This window comes from Hippoglossus hippoglossus, chromosome 23, assembly GCF_009819705.1.
Source record: "Hippoglossus hippoglossus isolate fHipHip1 chromosome 23, fHipHip1.pri, whole genome shotgun sequence".
Taxonomy (NCBI): domain Eukaryota; kingdom Metazoa; phylum Chordata; class Actinopteri; order Pleuronectiformes; family Pleuronectidae; genus Hippoglossus; species Hippoglossus hippoglossus.
This window is the reverse complement of record NC_047173.1, coordinates 16,845,630-16,865,629: the sequence shown is the minus strand read 5'-3', so window position 1 is coordinate 16,865,629 and position 20,000 is coordinate 16,845,630. Positions and strand designations below refer to the sequence as shown.

The 20,000-nt window shown below is 45.0% G+C and overlaps 1 protein-coding gene across 1 annotated transcript in view; it reads right to left on the bottom strand.

Annotated features, from left to right (window-relative positions):
- plxnb2a (plexin b2a) overlaps nt 1-20,000 on the bottom strand; it is a 105,283-nt gene that overhangs the window by 25,232 nt on the left and 60,051 nt on the right. Inside the window, exon 4 of the mRNA XM_034577690.1 lies at nt 1-202. This exon is cut by the window's left edge and continues 319 nt beyond it. Within this exon, the coding sequence (XP_034433581.1) occupies nt 1-200 (200 nt within the window). The 5' untranslated portion in view covers nt 201-202. The remainder of the gene's footprint in view (nt 203-20,000) is intronic.

Here is a 20,000-nt window from a genome sequence, read left to right as displayed (position 1 = left end):
AACTCCACCTCCAGGTCGGGGCTCAGCTGGTAGATGCGGTTGACGGCGCCGACGTACAGCCGGCCCGTGGCAGGGTTGGCCACCATGTTGTTGATCAGAGTGTCGGAGAGGAACTCTGTGTTCTTCACATCGGAGGCGCTGAGGGTAACGGTTGCCAGGACGACCAGGGCAAACTGCCACGCCCACCACCGCTCCATCATGTCTGGAGGAAAAACAGAGGAAAGATAGAACATTTTAATAAACAGAAACGAATACAAAAAGAGCCGTTAGAGCTGTTCCAAGATATTAATATCAATAACTTCAACAGAAAAAAATTCTCTTTGAAAGACATTAACACTGAATATTAGTAGAATGTTTACAACACATTCGTTTCCATTAAACTTTAGTTTCGTTTCTTTTGGCTGAATTAATTTGAATGTTTTTCTTGTTGATGAATTTTTCTGTTGATCAATGAAACGTTAAATCGACTCATCATCTAAAAGTTCTGGGATAATTAGTTCTGCAACGATCAATTAGTCCATCAGTGGAAAGAATAATGATCTTGATGATGGAACAGTAATGAAGCAGAAGAACATTGTTGCTTTACTCAGTTTGACTTCTTTTAATAAGAATCTTTGAGTTCTGGACAAAATAAAAACAACAGATATATTAAAGTATAACGGACGGAGTCATTATTTAAATCCGTGAACTCAGCTTCTGACAAACTGTCCTGAGAACAAACTCTCTGAACCTGAACCGGGAGTTAACGTCTTAAAGCAGAATCTGGACGACGCTCTGAGGCTTCGTCCGGCTCAGAGGAGGAAAGAGACGAGAGGAGCAATAATGAGGAGCTTCTCATTAAGGCATGCACACCCTTTACTGGAGGGGGAAGAGGAGGAGAGAGGAGGAGGAGGAGGAAGAAGAAGAGAGAAACAGGAGGAAGAGGAGGAGAGAAGAGGAGGAGCAATAATGAGGAGCTTCTCATTAAGGCATGCACACCCTTTACTGGAGGGGGAAGAGGAGGAGGAGGAGAGAGGAGGAGGAAGAAGAGAGAGAAACAGGAGGAAGAGGAGGAGAGAAGAGGAGGAGCAATAATGAGGAGCTTCTCATTAAGGCATGCACATCCTTTACTGGAGGGGGAAGAGGAGGAGGAGGAAGAAGAGAGAGAAACAGGAGGAAGAGGAGGAGAGAAGAGGAGGAGCAATAATGAGGAGCTTCTCATTAAGGCATGCACACCCTTTACTGGAGGGGGAAGAGGAGGAGGAGGAGAGAGGAGGAGGAAGAAGAGAGAGGAGGAGGAGGAGGGAGAGAGAAGAAAGAACAAGAGGAGGAAGAAGAGAGAGGAGGAGGAGGAGGGAGGAAGAAGAAAGAACAAGAGGAGGAAGAAGAGAGAGAAAGATGAGGACAAAGAAGAGAGAGGAGGAGGAAGAGAAAGGAAGAAAAGGAGGTGGAGGAAGAAGAGAGAGGAGGAGCAGGATAACGAAGAAGGAGAGAGGGGGAGGAGGAAGAGGAGAAGAGAGAGGAAGAAGAACAGGAGGAGGAGGAGGAAGAAGAGGAGGAAGAGAAAGAAAAAGGAGAGGAGGAGGGAGAGGAAGAGGAAGAGGAGAGAGGAGGAAAAAGAGATAGGAGGAGGAGGAGTAGGAGGGAGGGGGTAACTGCCTCAAAGTTTCTGAGCAAGATTATCTTACAAAAGAAAGTGTGCTAAAGACGCTTTAAGTGCTTGTGAGACGTTTGCAGGTTTCTGATCAGAAAGCGTGTGTGTGTGTGTGTGTGTGTGTGTGTGTGTGTGCGAGTGTAGTAATTAGTTGTGTGACACACTGAGTGTCACCTCCCATTAGTCTAAATGTGTGTTTGATCACAGCTCCTCTGCTCTGTCGCCATGACGACGTCTCTTCGCTCCGATCTGTTTACAGACCACGCAGCTCGCAGGTTATCGTCCACAGATTCAAACTCTACGTGGAATTCTACGTTCATTTCCTCCTCGCTCCTCGCTCTCAGCCGAGTGCGTCGCAGAAGTGTTTCTCATCATCGTCTCTGCTTCTGCACGATTACTCAAAGAGCTCGGAGTCACGTCGTGTTCCGTTACTTACGCCTCCGTGATCGGGCATCTCAGCGGCCAATCACAGGCTTTTACTGGAGCTATCAGATGGTTCCGATTGGTGGTCAATTACCTGGCTGCTTCCTGTGTGATTTTACTCTCCGCCAAATTGAATTCACTTCAGTTCACTTCATTGCAAAAGGGATTTATTAGTGTGAGAAGACTTATCTCTGCAGCCACCTGCTCGCCTGAATCACCCAACACACGGAAACCAGCTCCACCAGCGACACGGCGAGAAAACTGGAGAAAGTCCCAGAGGCTGAGAGACAATATCTGATGGATATTAACATCTGTTTATGAACATCTGTTTATGAACTGTTTTCACTTCCTTTAACTGGAAACTACCTGCAAACAATCTTAGGATTCATAAGAGTTTCCACACTGAAGAAAAGGCTTCGTAAGGTTGAAACTCAGTGTTTGGAAGTGTGACATCTAATAAAATAAACTTTTGCATGATTGAAGATGAGTTTTAAAGCCGTGCATAAAGTTTTGATAGGCTGAAAAGTCAAATCTCTGCAAACATATTTGTGTTTTTCCTTCTTCGGAACTGCAGCTCTCGCTTTAGTGTTTCATCGCGTCACATGTTCAGAGTTTCACGTTTGAAACCTCGTCAATAAGAATCTGAAAACTGATGCACGTACTGTGGGGATAAAAAGTTCTGAAACTTGAGTTTTTAAAAGAGAAAATCTGAATTTTGAAACTTTAAAACGCTTTTAACGACCTAAATCTCTGTTTGTGTTTGGACGACAGGTTCAAGTGCAGAGGAAAAACATTCACAAGTGGAGACTGCTGGTGGATCAATGACCTCTAGTGACATTCAGTTCAAACTTGTGGTCGGACGTCAGCAGTCGTTGTCACTATTCGACATTTATTGGAAATTACGAGATGAAAACACTCGAGAATATTTGAAACGTAATAAACTCTGTGGGTTCATGAACCAGTTTCCTGTTGAAAAACCTGCTTGTTAGTGTATTTTCACTGTTGGATGAAGCTGAAGCTACACACAGCTCGTATCAGTCCTATAACACGGCTGCTTCACCTGCGTGTTAACCCCGTGTGTGTCTGTGTGTGTCTGTGTGTGTCTGTGCGTGTGTGTGTCCTCTCTCATTAAATTCCACATCTCTCAGACGCCCACCACACAATAAAAAGGGATAAAGATGGCGGCGGTGTCTGTTCTGTACGTGAGCATCTGCCACATCAAAGAAGATTCATCTGTGGTTTTTACTCACAGGATCAATGTCAGCGCTCCGTCAGCATCTCACCTCTTCCTCTCCTCTCTGCTTTATTCTCTTTCTTTTTAATATGACTGGTGTCAGCAGAGGAATAAACTGTGAGTCAAAGACGTGTGTGTGTGTGTGTGTGTGTGTGAGCAACAGTTTGACTTTTACAACTAAAGTTTTTGAAGTTTTGCTAAAGTGACTGTTTGATCAAGTATCCAAGTATCCATCCATCCAAGTATTCAAGTATCCATCTTCAGAAGTGCACATGTATCCGCGCTCCTCTTGTTCTTTTCCACTCCTTTATTCACGTTCTTTCCATCTCTAACTCTCCTGTTTTACCTGGAGACAGATTTAAGCTCTGGCAGATCCCGGTTCTGTCTGACAGAATTTATTCACGACAACGTCAGCTCAAATATTTTCCTACAACCGTCTCTGAGTCTGTGTGTGTGTGAGTCTGTGTGTGTGTGAGTCTATGTGTGACAGTGTGTGTGTGTGTGAGTCTGTGTGTGAGAGTGTGTGAGTCTGTGTGTGTGAGTGAGAGAGATTACGGTGCACAGGCAACACGCAAGGTAGAGGACTGGTTACCAACAATGGACGGATAAATGCTAATGTTGTAATGGAAAAGTGAGAGCATACACACACCCACCCACACACACCCACACACCCACACACACACACACACACACACACACAGATCTGAGACTCATTAAAACCCTGAGTGCACGCTGTGTAAAAAGTCTCGAGCTCTGACCCTCTAAAAAGTTTTGAGGGAAACTAAATCCAGGAATGTCTGCAGGAGCTGAAGCCAGGGGAATAAAGCCTGACTGACTTTCTCTCCCCGTCGAACCTCTCCAGAGTTTCTCTTTTGTAATTCACATTCTCCCCCCCCCCTCTCTGCATATAGAGCTGCTCTCTTAAAAGACACGCGTATTAAAGATGTTTTGAGAACTTTGTCTAAAGTTGAGGTAAAGTTGCAAACAGGAAGTCAGACCGATCGCTCGGCGCCAACAGCACGTCGCACGTCGAGGTATAATGTTTCCTCATCATCCCGTTCGCTCCCTGGATCAACACGTCTCAGATTGTTTCAGTATCTTGAGTCAGGACTGATTCTCATATTCAGATGTTCGCTCTGATTGGATTCACGCCGGCTTCTTCTTCTTCTCCTCGCTCCGACTTTTTCTTATTCAACGCTGTAAAAAGCTGTGATATGATCTGATTTACATTCACGTCCACCGCCGGGCGCCATTATCCATTCATGACACCGGGCCGGAGGAAACGCTGGAGCTGATTGGCCGGGGCCTGCAGGGGATACGAGCGCTGTGATAGGCAGAGCCCGCGGGGAAATCCGGTTCTTATTGGTGGTAATGAAGAGACCTGGAGGAGAAGCGTGGCTTAGACAAAGTGAGAATAGAACTAAAACAGCGCAGAGGACAGGGGACACGAAGACGCTGCAGCTCATCGATCAGCAGCACACACGCTGTCTGCTCCGGTCCCAGCTGGATTACTCCTGCTGCCGCACAAACCAACAACACAACATGTTCCCACTTCTCTCACATAAACAAATATCCTCATATCCATCAGAATCTTTTCATACCCAGTCAAAAAGATTGTCAGAGTCTAAATGCTAATTTAGTTTGACCTTTGACCCATCAGCTCCCGACGTGAATCCTATGGATATAAAAGCCGGGGGGGAATATTCCCTCTATGTTTGGTGAAAATCCGCAGACGCACAAACGGAGACGGAGTGAAGTGAAGAAAAGAACAACAGGAAGTCGTTTGTCCGGCGACTTGAGCAGTTAAATAAAGCTCAAGAGGATTCAAACAACACCAGTGACCCTGTTCTGAGTTAACCTCAACGTGGACACGATTACACAACGACAAAATAAGAGCCTGTAATAAGTCGACCTTTGAGAGGAGGATTAGTCTTATGATAGAAGGTCTGAGAGGTCAGCAGCTATTACAGAGACAGAGTGATTTACACACAGACACACACAGACAGACACAGACACACACACCTCTGTATAGTACCACTTGGTAACGTCTCAGCAGGGCAGCGACACAGCGAGCGAGACAAAGAGGAGCTGTGACGAGCGACAGAAGCACAGACTGTGAGCTCACACACTGAACACAGGAAACTGGATTCATACACGAATCTCCGGAGCTGAGTTACAGAAAACACTACGAATTTTAAAGAACAAAATGATGTAGTTGAGAGGAGAAGAATGGTCGAGACGTTAATATCTACTGGAGTTTCTTTCTTTCCCTTCTGCATTTTCCTTTCACTCATTTTCCCTTAAAATTTGTATTAAATTACAGATAAATCCGGGATAATTTTTAAGGAATTTTTGTGTAAAGTTTCCAGGAAAAAGCAGGAAAATACACGACATGTCAAATTAACCTATAAAACCTATTAACCGATATAAAAATATTCATCTAACTTTGCTTCTCTTTTGTGAAGGAGGTCTTTTTGGCTTCGGATGAAAACATCTTGTGTGTAAATGTTTTGAAAAACCCAAGTTTGGCAAAAACTAATGTGGAGGCGAGGAGCTGTTCCCTGTAATGGATTACCAGTGTCGAGTAAAGTTTCCAGTCAGTGCAAATTTATTTTCGCAGCCCAACGAGATGAAGAGAAATCCTCCGCCAGCCTGCGAGGTTTGGAAAATCAATCTCCTAAAATAAATACGACTTCACGTCGATGCATCGGGACGTTTCCTGCGAAGCTACAGACGAAGGTAAAGAGAAGGATGAGAGACAAAGAGAGGAGGCAAAAAAACATGATCCTGTTTCCTGGAGGTAAACTCAGATTAATTCTGTATTATGCAAATGTAATTTAGTGGCTGTGTCCTCGGCGTTGGAGTGAGCGATTAACAACCACGTCTGTGCCGCTACACCTTCCATTAATCTGACAATAACGCTCGCTGATGAGAGCGTGCGTGTCCTTGTGTGCAAGTTCTCCTGCATTAATTATCTCAAAGCAGCGACTTTAAAAGTCAACACAACACTTTCCCTCCAAAGCAGCTAAAGCGTTTTCATGTCGCACAGCGAGCGACGACCCCGACGAGCGAACCGCTTCCTGTCTGGTGCGAGACCGCGTTCAGCTCGCAGGGGGAAACAACTGTCGGAACATCCCGACATCATCAGGACGCGTCAACTGACGTTTCCTCCAGACGCCGTCGGCTCCACGTTCTGATTCCGTTGTTTTAAATACAAAGAGAGAAGATGGACTGCAGATCGGAAACCTGCTCCTGTTGGTGCTAGTTGAACTGAAACGACTCCAAAGGACGTTCTTTGGAAATATTCTCGTAATTTACAGCTTGATATCTGGAAACTGTGAATAAAGATGGACGACACGGCGTGGAGCTGCGGTATCAAGGTCCCACTGTTGCACGCAGTCGACCAATCACGAGTCAGCTCTCAACACAAACTTATAGACAGAATAACTCCCTGATAAGTTAGACTTCACTAGTTTTCACTCACATACTTCTACACCTGCTTTAAGGTTTTATATCGAGCTGCTTGTTTACAGACGAGTCTTCTTTGGTAAGAAGCTGCCGGTGGCTGATGCTGTGCTCGTTACCCAAAGTGACCACACACACACACACACACACACACACACACACACACACACACACACACACACACACACACACACACACACACACACACACACACACACACACACACACACACTGATAATCACCGTGTGATGAACTGATTTCTTCTGTAGCCTCACGACCCGAAGGGGAAATTTAAATCATTAGATGCAGAAAAACCAGGAGCTATTTGGAGAATTGGATTATAAACAACCTTGTAATCTGATTAATTAGCTGCAGTCCGAGGAGCAGGTTGGAGAAAGTATAAAACTTTGTTTAATAACAGATCTTTTTTCACCATCTGAAGCAGAATTGACAGAAAGAGTGATTTGATTTATCGACTAGAGCGTCGCATGTTTTTTTTTATCAGAAAAGCTCCACATTTGTTTCGGGATATTTCGGCTCCATTAGCGATTCTACAACTTCAGGCTCACAGCCACGGCCAGAGGTGCTGGCCCACATCTGTATGCCATGACGTCACATCGGAGATCGCAGAGGTTGCCATGGGACTGAAAACACTTCTGTCTACACAGAGCGACGTGGAGACGACAGAAGGCTCCTTCCAGTTCCACTAACGCTGAGCACCAACGAGCCTGCAGAGCGGAGAGCGGGGCGGCGGCGTGTCACAGAGGTGCACGGCCCTCACCACTGCAGAGTCATTACGTCTGGACGCCATCCAGCAGATTTACAGCCTCTCTCCACACAATGGAAATGAAACCCCGCTCTATCTGCTCGACAGAGGGAGCGAGGGAGCGAGGGAGCGAGAGCTGGATGTAAAAGCACTTTATTCAAAAACTGCTCGCCTCTCCAAAGTCCTATCAGGAATTAATTAGCGCTCGCTGTACACACGGAGCTCGGCCCGCAGCTCAGACACTGTGTCCTGAGTCCTGAGTCCTGTCCAAACGTTTCAACCCCTCGGAAAAGTTCCTCGTCTTTTAAACTCCTGAGAACCTTTACTCACACACACTCACATACGTATAAACACAGCTCTCAATTAACAAGGCCGGCTCTGTTTCTGCAGAGGTTTGTGTGTGTGTGTGTGTGGGGTGGGGGGGGGGGTGGGGGAGGGAGACAGAAGGGAGAGATTGTTCTTCGCAGCCAGAAGACAGAGATATCGCCTTCATTCCTCCTCAGATTAAAGGATTTAGAGCGAGAAGCCTTATTACAGACCCAGAGAAAAAGAGCGAGGGAGAGCGTCCCCTCCTCTGCTCGATGTTCGGGGCTGATTAAAACACAGATAACTCTCCCTCCCAGGCCGAGAGCTGCTGGAAGCCAAGTCCACACACGCACACAGACACACACAGACACACACTAAAATCCAGACATAACAATGGTGCCTCTGAGTTTTCAAAGGATTCCGCCTGTTGGACGACAAAACTTCATCTGCTCCACCTCTCTCTCTCTATTATCAATAAATTATTATTATGTATTTACTTTGAAATGAAGCTTTGCTGTTCGACTGATTCCAGAGTGAAGCTGAGAGAACTGAGCCCTTTTAAAAAGCAGCTTTCCCAACACACTGCCGCCTCTGTGCTCGATTCCCAAGTGCTGATCGAGCTTGATTTGTTTCCGGGTGACTGTTCTTATCTATTTTAACGGCGTAATCCACACCCAGCACCTCCGTGAACCGACAGAGACGCCGGGCCGAGGGTAACGAGAGCAGACATCACACTCCACATCTGTTTTGTACAGTTTGTACTCGGTGAGTTTGGAGCGGAATTGAGGCGTCGCTTCGGATCAAGTCTGATTCTAAAGTGAGAAATCGTCCACACGACAGCGGAGGGTCGAGCTGCACGAGCGCCCGGAAACATTCCCACGCACGTTCCCTCTGCGATGAAGACGTCTTTTATACTACGACATATTTCACTCACTGCTGCAGCGTCTGTTCTGGTTAGTTGGGGATGGACTGTTTACTGCGGTGATGCTGGTTGTAGTTTTCTTTCTGAAACTGTAAACGTGACCTGCAGTGAATACAGACCCCACAGAACCTGAAGTAAAGACGAGCTGTTCCCCGGTTTACTCAAAGTTCAGCTCGACTCATAAACGCAGAACTGGAGTCGTTGTCGTGATTGATTAAGTTGATGAGTCCCAGAGCGCCGGCCGCCTGTTTATTCAGAGTTTATTTACATTGAACGTATCGCGTGTCCAAATCCACTGTTCTTTCAAGGGTGAAGCTGAGAAGAGGAAGAGTTTTCAACATGTGCGAGACGCAGAGAGTTCTGGAATTGGTAGATAAAATATAGATATTTCATACGACACATTCATATGGGGTCACCATAACCTGTGACCTCTAAAATCGAACCAGTAAATTCGTGAGTCACAAAGAACATTTGAACCAAATTTGAAGGAAATTCCCTCAAGGTGTTCTTGAGATATTGTGTTAACAAGAACGGGATGAGCGGGACTTTAACTTCTCCCAGTAGCAGCTGTGTTGATGGAGTTAGAGGATGTGGTGCAGCCTGAACAACAAGCAGCAGAGCAACTGGATGTGAAGCTGCTCGCTCTCTGATCCTCGGCCGGGTGTGAATGTTGGTGACGGCTGCAGCCTTTGGCAGAGCGGGCGGCGGCCGCAGAGCGTCATGGTGGCTCAGGCCTGAAAGAACCAGCCTCTGCTTTGCTGCTGCATGTTCACCCATCCACTCACAACCCTCCTTATCAACACACACACACACACACAACGCAACACAACACAACACACGGCCTGCTGGGAAAACACAGCCTCACCAGCGTGTCACCAAACCAGAGGGAACACAGTTAACGTACTTTTCTTATATTCCCTCCTGCCTGAAAACGTTCACCCTCCTCAGAGCGGCAGCCGACTGGCACTTCAAACTTTTATTCAAGTAAGTCAGCAAATGATTTATTTAACTGGAGAGTCCAACGTCTCCGAGCTCGACTGAGATGCAGATGAAACGGAGCCGAGACGTACGAGGGACTCATGAACCCTCCAGTGTTTCAAACAAACGCTGCACAATTAACCGCAGTGTTTACCTCCAGGCTACACACACCTCATCCAGTGTGTGTCTGTGTGTGTGCGTGGAGGAAGTGCACATGGAAGTGAGAGGAGACAACAAAGAGGTACAGAACGTGAAGCTATTTATGAGCCGGCGAGAGATAAAAGCAGAAGAAATGAGGAGTCAGAGAAAGAGGCAGATCACGCCGTCGCTAAGTCGCTGCGTTTAAGTCGTGAGGGGTGCATTCTGGGACACGACAGGAACTAAGTCCGAATGAAAAGTAGACCGGAAGGACGGCGCTCGACTTTCTAACCGGAGACACGGTGCGTACGAAGCGAGGAGCGACGCCGCTGGGTCGTCTCTCTGCCACCGGAGGCAGGTTTAATCCTTTTAAAGCTCCGTTTAATAAAGTTTATCGTATCAACATGGACACAAACCACTGGGACGTGAGAACATTGATATTATTGTCAGTTCCAATGAGAAGAAACATTTGAATCTGCAGCTCGAAGCAGATTTTTAACTTCAACACTTAATTCAATGATATCATTATTCACAGGCCTGTAACTAAAATATAATTAGTGTTTTTATTATTATTGCATATCACATATACAGCAGAGATCCCTGTGCAATATCCTGTGTTTATATTTAATCTAATTTCATTTTCTCATTTATTCTTTTTTATCTACTTTAATCTCTTATCTCCCTCATTCTAACTATCTGCTGCTGTAATGAGTGAATTTCCTTAACGTGGGATCAATAAAGTTGATCTTATCTTATTATTATTGATTAATCTTCTAATTATTTTCTCAGTTAAACGTGAGATGACAGGAAAAGTGACGTCTTCAACAGCGCAGAACCCAAATCTATTTATTTCACTGTCACATGGTAAAACATTTAAGTCACTTTAGTACAAACAGAAGTTTAAATATTAAATATGACCTTGAACTTCACTCTGGATGAAATCAACAGATTCATCTTCAAACTCCTGTGAAATCGAAAACTTCACTGTGATCAGATTAGAAAATGATGCTAAAGACATTTTAAGTGCTTGTGAGACGTTTGCAGGTTTCTGATCAGAAAGCGTGCGTGTGTGTGTGTGTGTGTGTGTGTGTGTGTGTGTGTGTGTGTGTGTGCTTTTTGCTTTTCTCTTGTTCTTTGTGAACTCTTGTTTGATGTCTAACTAAGAACAACACTTCCAGCTGTTTTACATCTCATCAAAAATTAATTTCCATTGTTTAACTGGCCAAAGATCCCTGGAAATGACAGCAGCAAAATGTATGATAACACACAACCACACACACACAACCACACACACACACACACACACACAACCACACAAATGCACGAGCATGCCTTTGCACTGTGGGAAGACAACAAGGCTTTGATATCTACATGAGGAGTGTGTAGTTGGTTGCAGCTATTGGGGTCAGTGGGGAGTTGGTAGGAACAGGAAGTGACGGTGGAGAGGCAAACACAAACACACACACACACACACACTCACAGACACAGACACACAAAAAGTGTGACCCAGCTTTAGAGCCAAGGAAACCGAGAGGATTAGCAGGTATTGAAAAATACGCTCTGGCTCACACACTCACACCTGTACAGCTGACACATGCACACACATCGACAGGTACACACACACACAGACACACACAGACTGACAGTTTGACCCAGGTCATTATATGAGGGTGTTAGCAGGAAATCCACATTATCCATATGCAGGGTGAATTTGGAGGCTAATACCAGCTAAACACTTCTCTGCCAGACACTAAAGTGATTTCCTCTGTCTCGTAAACCAAGCGTCTGCCATATTAGTGGCTAAGACAGCAGAGAGACAGTGTGTGTGTGTCTGTGTGTGTCTGTGTGTGGGTGTCGGTGTGTTTAGTACAAAACTTCCATCAGCCTCTCAGTGAAAAGACAAGTAAACAAAATGTTAGAGCAGCCTTGAGAGGTGTGTGTGTGTGTGTGTGTGTGTGTGTGTGTGTGTGTGTGTGTGTGTAGCAGTAGTAGTCACTGTGGTATCAGTCAGAGACAGCCTGCTGCTGGAGAGTGATAGAGAGACATTTAGTTTAAATCTCTCTCGCTCAGCCCTCAGGATGTTTGTGCATGTGCTGGGAGGAAACAATTACACAGCTGAAACACACACACACTCACCCACACATACACTAAACTAGTTAATCAGTCTAGGAAAAGTGCGACTTGTGCTTTTGAGGAAAACGGGTCAGTGAGTGATTGTTGTTTAATGGTTTGTTACACACAGGTTGTCGTCGTGCAGGTCTGCAGGTGAGAGCTTGTGTCTCCTGCTTCGAGGCCGAAGAGGAAAGACGTGTGATCCCGGCTCAGCGTGAAGCCGATGAGCCGCTCACGTCTCACCAGGCCGAAACAGGTGAGTCTGTTTCAGTTCAACATGAAGCCCGTGTTTAAAGTGAAGCTCTGCAGGTATTAGACCGCCCCCGGTAATTAGAGGAGAGGAGCTGTAAAGGCTGATACTACGAGAGAAGACACCAATTATACAGACGCTCGTTACAGCCTCTGCAGGTAGAAACTATCTGTTCTGTAGCCATGAGAACCAGTGTGTGTGTGTGTGTGTGTGTGTGTCTGTGTGTCTGTGTGTGTTTGATCAAACCTGTGCTGGCTCTGCTATCTGACAGGGCAGATTGTGATTTTTCGCTGAGCAGCACTAATCTCTTGTTACAATATGAAGCGCTGATTACACCAGTGCACTGTGGGAACCAGAGAGAGAGAGGGAGTGTGTGTGTGTCTGTGTGTGTGTCTGTGTGTGTGAGAGAGAATAAAAGGGCAGATGAAACAAGGTGAGGAGTGTGGGTATCTTAGGTTATAACACACACACACACACACACTGCTGTCTTGAAGTGTGTGGTTTATGCACACACACACAGCACAGCACTGTATTTACAGAGTGGATGTCGGAGTGTTATGAAAACCTGCCTCTATCCTGTTATGCTTGACCAGGGCTATTATACCCTCAGAGTGTGTGTGTGTGTGTGTGTGTGTGTGTGTGTGTGTCTGTGGACATAATAAGCTGCAGTTAGTACAGAGGCCTGGACAGGAAACACGTGAACGAACTCGACAGCCTGATCTACATTCAGCAGAAGTTGATTCAATAAAATAACTAACGATGAGAAATTTCTGAAAAAAAACGTGCTCGGACTGAAAAAACAAAAAAAACATTCATCAATCAACGAAACAATCGTCTCACGTGCATCAATCTTTATCTGCTGGTCACTTCTCCACTGCCTATTTATCACGGCTGCAGGATATTGACATCTCCATTTTTTAATCCTGCCCATAAAACTCGTATTGGTCGATTGTTTTGGCTGAAAAACAAAAAGGACTGACTGACGGCCGTGATCCAGAGAGATGCAACCAGGTTCTGTCTCTCTGGGAGTTCCACAGGGTTCAGTTCCAGGCACATTTTCATTCATAATCAGCTCTGAATTGTTGATCTGTTAACTGATTAATGTGCTGACTACTTTAAAAACAAATAGATTAATCATTTGGTTGATAAAATGTCAGATAATAGTGAGAAATGGTCTTAAACTTTACAGAAATCCCCAAATAAATTCTGTATTGATGTTAATATGACTTCAGACTTTCTCCCATTACCACCGATTCTCTGCTCTTTGAATATTTGACTTGTGAGATTTGATTTCTTCTTTATCTCCTAAATCACATAAAAAAACCACAGATAACGTTGATTCAGATTCACTGAGAAAAACTCTGTTGTCAGATTTTCAGAGAGTTAAAAAGAGAGAGAGGGAAGAGAACGAGGTCAGCGGAGTCCTTTCATTTGTCGGTGAGTAAAGACCAAAGAGGAGAAGGAGCTGCGAGCGACGGAGAACAGAGGAGGAGAGGGTGAGGGAGCCTTTTCAGACCTCTGCTCCGGGAGGAGACAGGAGGAGACAGGAGGAGAGAGGGAGCAGCGAGAGGGAGGTGATGAGTGACTGGGAGGAGAGAGGAGCTCAGTGACCGCTGCTGTGGAAGCTTCTGAGGGAGGCAGGCGGGAGAACGCGCCTCGTAAAGTATGAATAAAACATGAAGCAGTGTGGTATTTCTGTCAGAGCGGATTTTTAGAGGTTAGAGAGCGAGAACTGTGATAAACCAAAAATACAGCCACTGTCCTGAGGAGGGAAACATCACAAGCAAAGATGGAAAAGACTCAGAGATGTGACTGAACTGAGAGAGAAGACGCATCAGGGTCTTCAAACCGTCAACTAAATGCTCAGCAGCGTAGACGAGAGCATTTTCTCACAAATGATTATGCATTTATGTTATATATAAGATTAAATCTCATCACATTTGAATCTTAGTTTTGCTTTGAGATGCTTTGGCGTCTCTTTAATAATCAGCAGTTGTATTATTGAGCAGGTTTCTGTTGGAATATGAAGTGAGATATTGACACAAAGCGCCGCAGGGTCTTTTAATATAAAGTTTCTCCTTCATTTCTCCTCCACAACTTGGCAGGAGATAACAGCTGGGTATGAGTTTCCTGCTGAGGATTTCATATATCACATCATTACTGCTCTCGCTTATCCCACTATTATCTTCAATATGAGCCATTATATAATATCTCATAGAGGAACTAACTGTGGAGTGAGCTGCTTTCTCATTTCTGTCTTGATCCCTCTTCTCCGCCACGCTCCAGCACAGTCTCAGCATCACGCTCCCCGAATCACCGAGGTTCTTTGAGCTGATATCCCAGATATTTTAAATCAGAAACAACACGTCCACACATCCTGATTCCAGCAGGATTGTGTAGATGTGGAGACTGAAACTGAAAGTAAATGCATGAGAAGCCCCGGATCTTCAGACAATCTAACATTGGGTGGATTCTCATGAGGTTTAATATGATCCTTGTCGTCAGAGGATGAACCCTGATGTTTCCTGAAGCATGAATGAGCCTTAAGGACGTTGTGTTCCGTGCTAAGTGGTGAATTTCAAACTGAAAAGGTGAATTTTACACCTGCTGCACATCGGCATTCGCTTTATTTAATCAGCAGGTTTGCTCGGCGGCGTCGGAGCCGCTCACCTCAGAGGTCGGACACTTTTCCTCTGCTTGGTTTGAGGGGACAAGTGAACGGCTGAACTGCTTCCTCCAAACAAACCCTCGTTAATTATTTACTTTCAACAGGTTCAGGCAAAAGTTCAAGAAACGATCAGGAGGTTTAAAATCCCGCGTGTGTGTGAATTATTTAAAGTCGCGGGACGTCTGTGACTCATTCATCGCAGCTCGGACCCGACTGAGCAGGTGAAGACGACTCCGCCAGTAACTTCAATAGCTTTTTTTGTTGCTAATGACGTTTCCCCAAAAGAGACAACCTGAAGTTAAGAAGCTCCCTGGTGCTGTAAGTATTCTGTTATTCCAGAGAGAGCAGCGGTTCGTGAGAAAGTAGTTGAACAAGGTTAAACAAAGAGTCACGACAATCCAGGATCTGCACCAGAAGTGAATCATAGCAGCTCAACTTCATCGTCTTCATCGTCTTCATCGTCTTCATCGACTCACGTATCTCAGGAATTCAGTATTAAACTAAACGTCACTCTGGAGCTCTGGTGAATTTCACACGCAGATGTAATTAGAGCTGAGAGCTGCAGGGGATGAAGTAATGAGTCACAGTTTGTACAAACTGAGTCTCAGCACTTTATGATAATACTCAGCAAAAAAAAAAAAAAAACACACCAACATGATGTTTTTTCTACGAGACTGAAGATAAATGAGATGATTACAGAAGATATCAGATCATGTTTAGAGGCTGAAGTTCAGTTTATGAAACGTTTCTGGACATGAAAACAAAAACACCTCCAGCTACGACTGTAAATGACACAGTGTGTAACGACTGTGAGTGTGTGTGTGAGAGTGTTGTGAACTTTTCAACTGTCTGTGTGTGTGTGTGTGTGTGTGTGTGTGGGGGGGGGGGTCATTTTCTCGAGGCTCTATCTGATCTATCGTCTCGAGAGGTGGAACAGGGGACACACACACACACACACACACACACACACACACACACACACACACACACACACACACACACACACACACACACACACACACACACACACACACACACACAAAGCAGAGAGTCAGAATCCAATTATGGAAGTAGAAGTAGCTGCAGGAAAAGGTTACTCCTCCCTCTCTCCCTCTCTCCTTCTACATCCTTTCTCTTCTCCTCCTCTTTTTTCTCTTTGTCTCTCTGCTTCAAACACTCGGTGACTTTTTGACTCTGTCGTCCTTCTTCTCTCAGTCGTCCCCGTAAAGACGGAGAGACACAGAGAAGAAGAGACAAGAGGGGAAACTGAACTAACTAAAGTATTTGTTCATATGTTTAGTCGTGAATTTGATTTTTGATTTGAAGCCTTGAGTGAATTATGTTGTTGTGAATCTTCTAAAACTTCTAAGACTTATACCTGGATGATAAAATCGCTCTTTCAACTGTGTTTTTAATTTAATCTTGTGCTTTAATAAAAAGAAAAGCAGAATCATCCATCACATCAGGTCAGCGTGTGATTTTTAATAAAACAGCAGCTTCTTCTTATTTAATTTACTTTCCCTCCTCTTCTCCTCTCTCAGCCTGAAACCTCATCTTTCCGTCCCTCGTACTCGTTTTCTCTCCTCCTCCTCCTCCTCCTCTCCGTCTGACTTTCATACTCTCTCACTCTGGGTTTAATTTCAGTTCGTCCTTGGCCTTTCTTTCCATCTCACCCTTTTCGTTATCTCTCACCATCTTTCCCGCTCACATTCTGAATCTCATTCCTCCTCCTCCTCCTCCTCCTCCCCTCATTCCTCTCAGGTTACCGTCAGAGCAACCGGAGCGAGGCCGGCAGATGGGAACAAGGGATAAGAAGGTGATGGACAAGTCAGATGGAAAGATAAAGCCGAGGAGGCTGCAGTGGTGAGAGGACTGATTTCTGTTCTCCAGGAAAACGCAGGGGCAGCGGTGTGTTGCCCTGGGTCCCGTCTGTCAGGCTGCACACAGGCTGTCCCACCTGGTTGTCTGCAGCCTGAGACTAATTCCTGCAGACAGTACTGAGGGCCAAGATGATGATAATAACTAGATGTTTATGGTTAAAAAATAAATTGAATCTAAGTTTTCATTTACAGTTAGTTCCCAACCAAATCACGAAGGTAAAAGGGACCGAAAAAAGATTTTAAGTGACAAAGAGTTAGAGTTATCCGATCAACAATATAAAATAAAGTTTAATGTTCTGTTGATGAATTGTGTTGTTGCCTGACGACTCATTCACAGTCACACAAACTGAACAAAGCACCATTTCCCTCCGTTAACAGCCTGACGCCTGGAGACGCTCTCTCCCCGCAGCATCGACTGCCAACGACTTCCTGTTTGTTCCCGAGGCGACGGCTCCTCGCCGGCCGGGTCACGACCTCTGGAGGAGGAGCGGCGTTCTCTCTCTCTCTCTCTCTCTCTCTCTCTCTCTCTCTCTCTCTCTCTCTCTCTCTCTGATCTTAGCGACAACCGTTCTAACTTGTGTGTGTGTGTCTGCCGTGGAGATGAAGGAGCTCACGACGTCACCGTGAACTCACCTGACACTTTGACAGAACTCGGAGCCGACGCAGGAGAAAACTCTGAAAATCACGACTTCAAAGTCTTTTACTTCCGTCGACGCATCTCCAAACATCATTAAGAGCAAAGAGCTGCGTCAGATTCTGTTTGTGAGGCTTTTAAATGATTCACAGCAAACGGCTCGTCGCTCTGATGTCGGACTTTTAGAAAACATCTTCCTGTTTGTTGCAGATCGACTTGAATTAACTCAAATTTATTTTCTGAAGCCTTTCACCTCATTTCACCTCCAAACTGAGGTCAGACACAAACGGTCTTTTTAAATCAGAGATAATAAAAACAAAGTTGCTTGTTGTGTACACGCTTTGTGCAGTGATGTCACTTTGTCCGACGCCCTGCAGGAATCAGGTGATCTGATCTGCTGCTTGAATTAAAAATTCCCCATAAGATTCACTCTCTTCCTCCTGATGTGCATCGCACACGTCTCAGCTTCAACAATAAAATCAGACAGACGTCGATTTTGCTGTTGGCGGCAGAGAGATGGAGGTGACGAGCTCGGGAGCAGGGGTCGTGTTGTGGTTCGGTTCGTTAACGGGAAGTTCTCAACGAGTTTGAAACAAGAGGTCAGAGGTCACGGTTTATTAGACAGAGGCTGTCGGGGACTCAGCGGCTTCTTTACTCTTCACTAAACCACCGTGTGACGTATCTGACATCGAGAAGGTGTCTTTGGAGAATGTTTTGTCTCGCTGCATTTACTTTTGTCTCCCTGTCCATCAGTGTGACATGCCTGAAGATATTGTGTGGGTGTGTTGGTGTGTGTGACTGACTTCTGCGGAAATTCAGGACGATGAGAAAATGACGTATAAAGCTGACAAGCCAGTGAACAAACACACACACACACACAGACACACACACACAGGCGTCTTGTTGGCATTTCTTATCACTTGTGACACGTCTGACAGCCGCAGAGGAAGAGACATATGAGACGAGAGACTCACGGCAGTAAATACCAAAGACGGAGAGGAGACAGTGATGGACGGAGAAAAGGTAAGAATGACAGAGGACTGATGGAAAAACCACCCGGCAAGTTTCTCCAGGACGTGAAACCGGATCAAACATGAGTAGAGAGACGGTCTGTGATGGACGTGGACATGGAGACACCCAGGGAGGGGGCGCTAGAGAGCTGAGGAGCAGGTGAAGGTCCTACATGAGGTGTCAATCTAATCTTAACCCAAAGGTCGTAACTCTGTGTGACCTCAACATCCATTAGTGAACTGTGAGGAGCAACTGCCGAGCTCTCACCTCATTTCTACTGATGGTTTTAATTGATATAATTCAGTTTTAACTCGTTTATTTTCATTTTCAGCTTCGTTATTTACCTACCAGCTTTTTGAACAATGTGTTTTATCAAATTTACAATGACTTTGGCTTAAAACTGTGATGTTATTACTATGTAAATCCCAGAGGAAGTAGACGTAGTGAATATGAGCAGAGTTTGAGGAAGGCTGCTCCTCCTCCTCATCACGGTGAGACGACACCTCGACGACACAACTAACGACGGCTTCAGTGTTTACACCTCCGACTGTTCACGTCTTATAAATCTGGAGGAAGCTCAGTTTATTATTGGCAACGTCTGCGGTGAACGAGGAGGAGGAGGAGGAGGTTTTTACAGCAACATATTTTTAATGACAATGATTCAAGTGAATTGGCAGCAAAAATTTAAACTTTTTTTAAAAGGTCAAATTTCAGTCGTTCGCAGAAAAACTTTTCTGACACTTTCCTGATAAAGTTCTTTGCTCCGAAGTCCAAAGGAACATTCGCCCTTTTTCCATTGACCCAGTTTTCCTGCTGATTCCCACTTAACATGTGCAGCCAGTTTTCTGTGTGTGTGTGTGCGCGTGTGTTTTGTTTGTCCATCCTGTGCCCCCCCAATAAGGGTTCCTAATGACCAATTTACATAATTAACACACTGAGACATGGCAGCATGCCTCCGCCTCTGTGACACACGCACACGCACAGACACACACAGACACACACACACACACAGCTTTAGTGAACTTGACTCAAGGCCAAAAAGCTAAATCCTTTCTCCTTTCTCAACTTGTATTCGTCCAAGTTCTCTGAACTTCTCTCACTCTTATTGGAGATTCTCTACTAATTCACTCTGTGTCTGTCTGAGCGTCTGTATTTCCACGTTAGGTTTTAATACTTGATCTTTATAATCAGTAAAGATGTGGAGGTATTCGGGTTTGGAACAAAAATCCACAACACACTGAATATGAAAACAAAAGAATATGTGACGATCTAAACTTTGTCACAGTCTTTGCCCTGATAATCGAACATGTCGGGAGTAAAGTAAACTTAACACTTAATAAACTTAACACCACAAAGAGCATTTCATGAAATAAAACATGATCCATCAGGAAATCAGAGCGGAGACACTCCCTCATGCAGCAAACGTCAAATATTAACAACTTGGGAAAGTTTGAGAGAAAACAGTGAGTTGGCAAACGCACGACTTTACAGATAGAAAGACGTGGAAGTGACTTCACTGGAGTTCCATGTGGAGCTGCCGGCTCCTGCTGGGTTCGAAAGGGAAACTATACTGAGCCAGA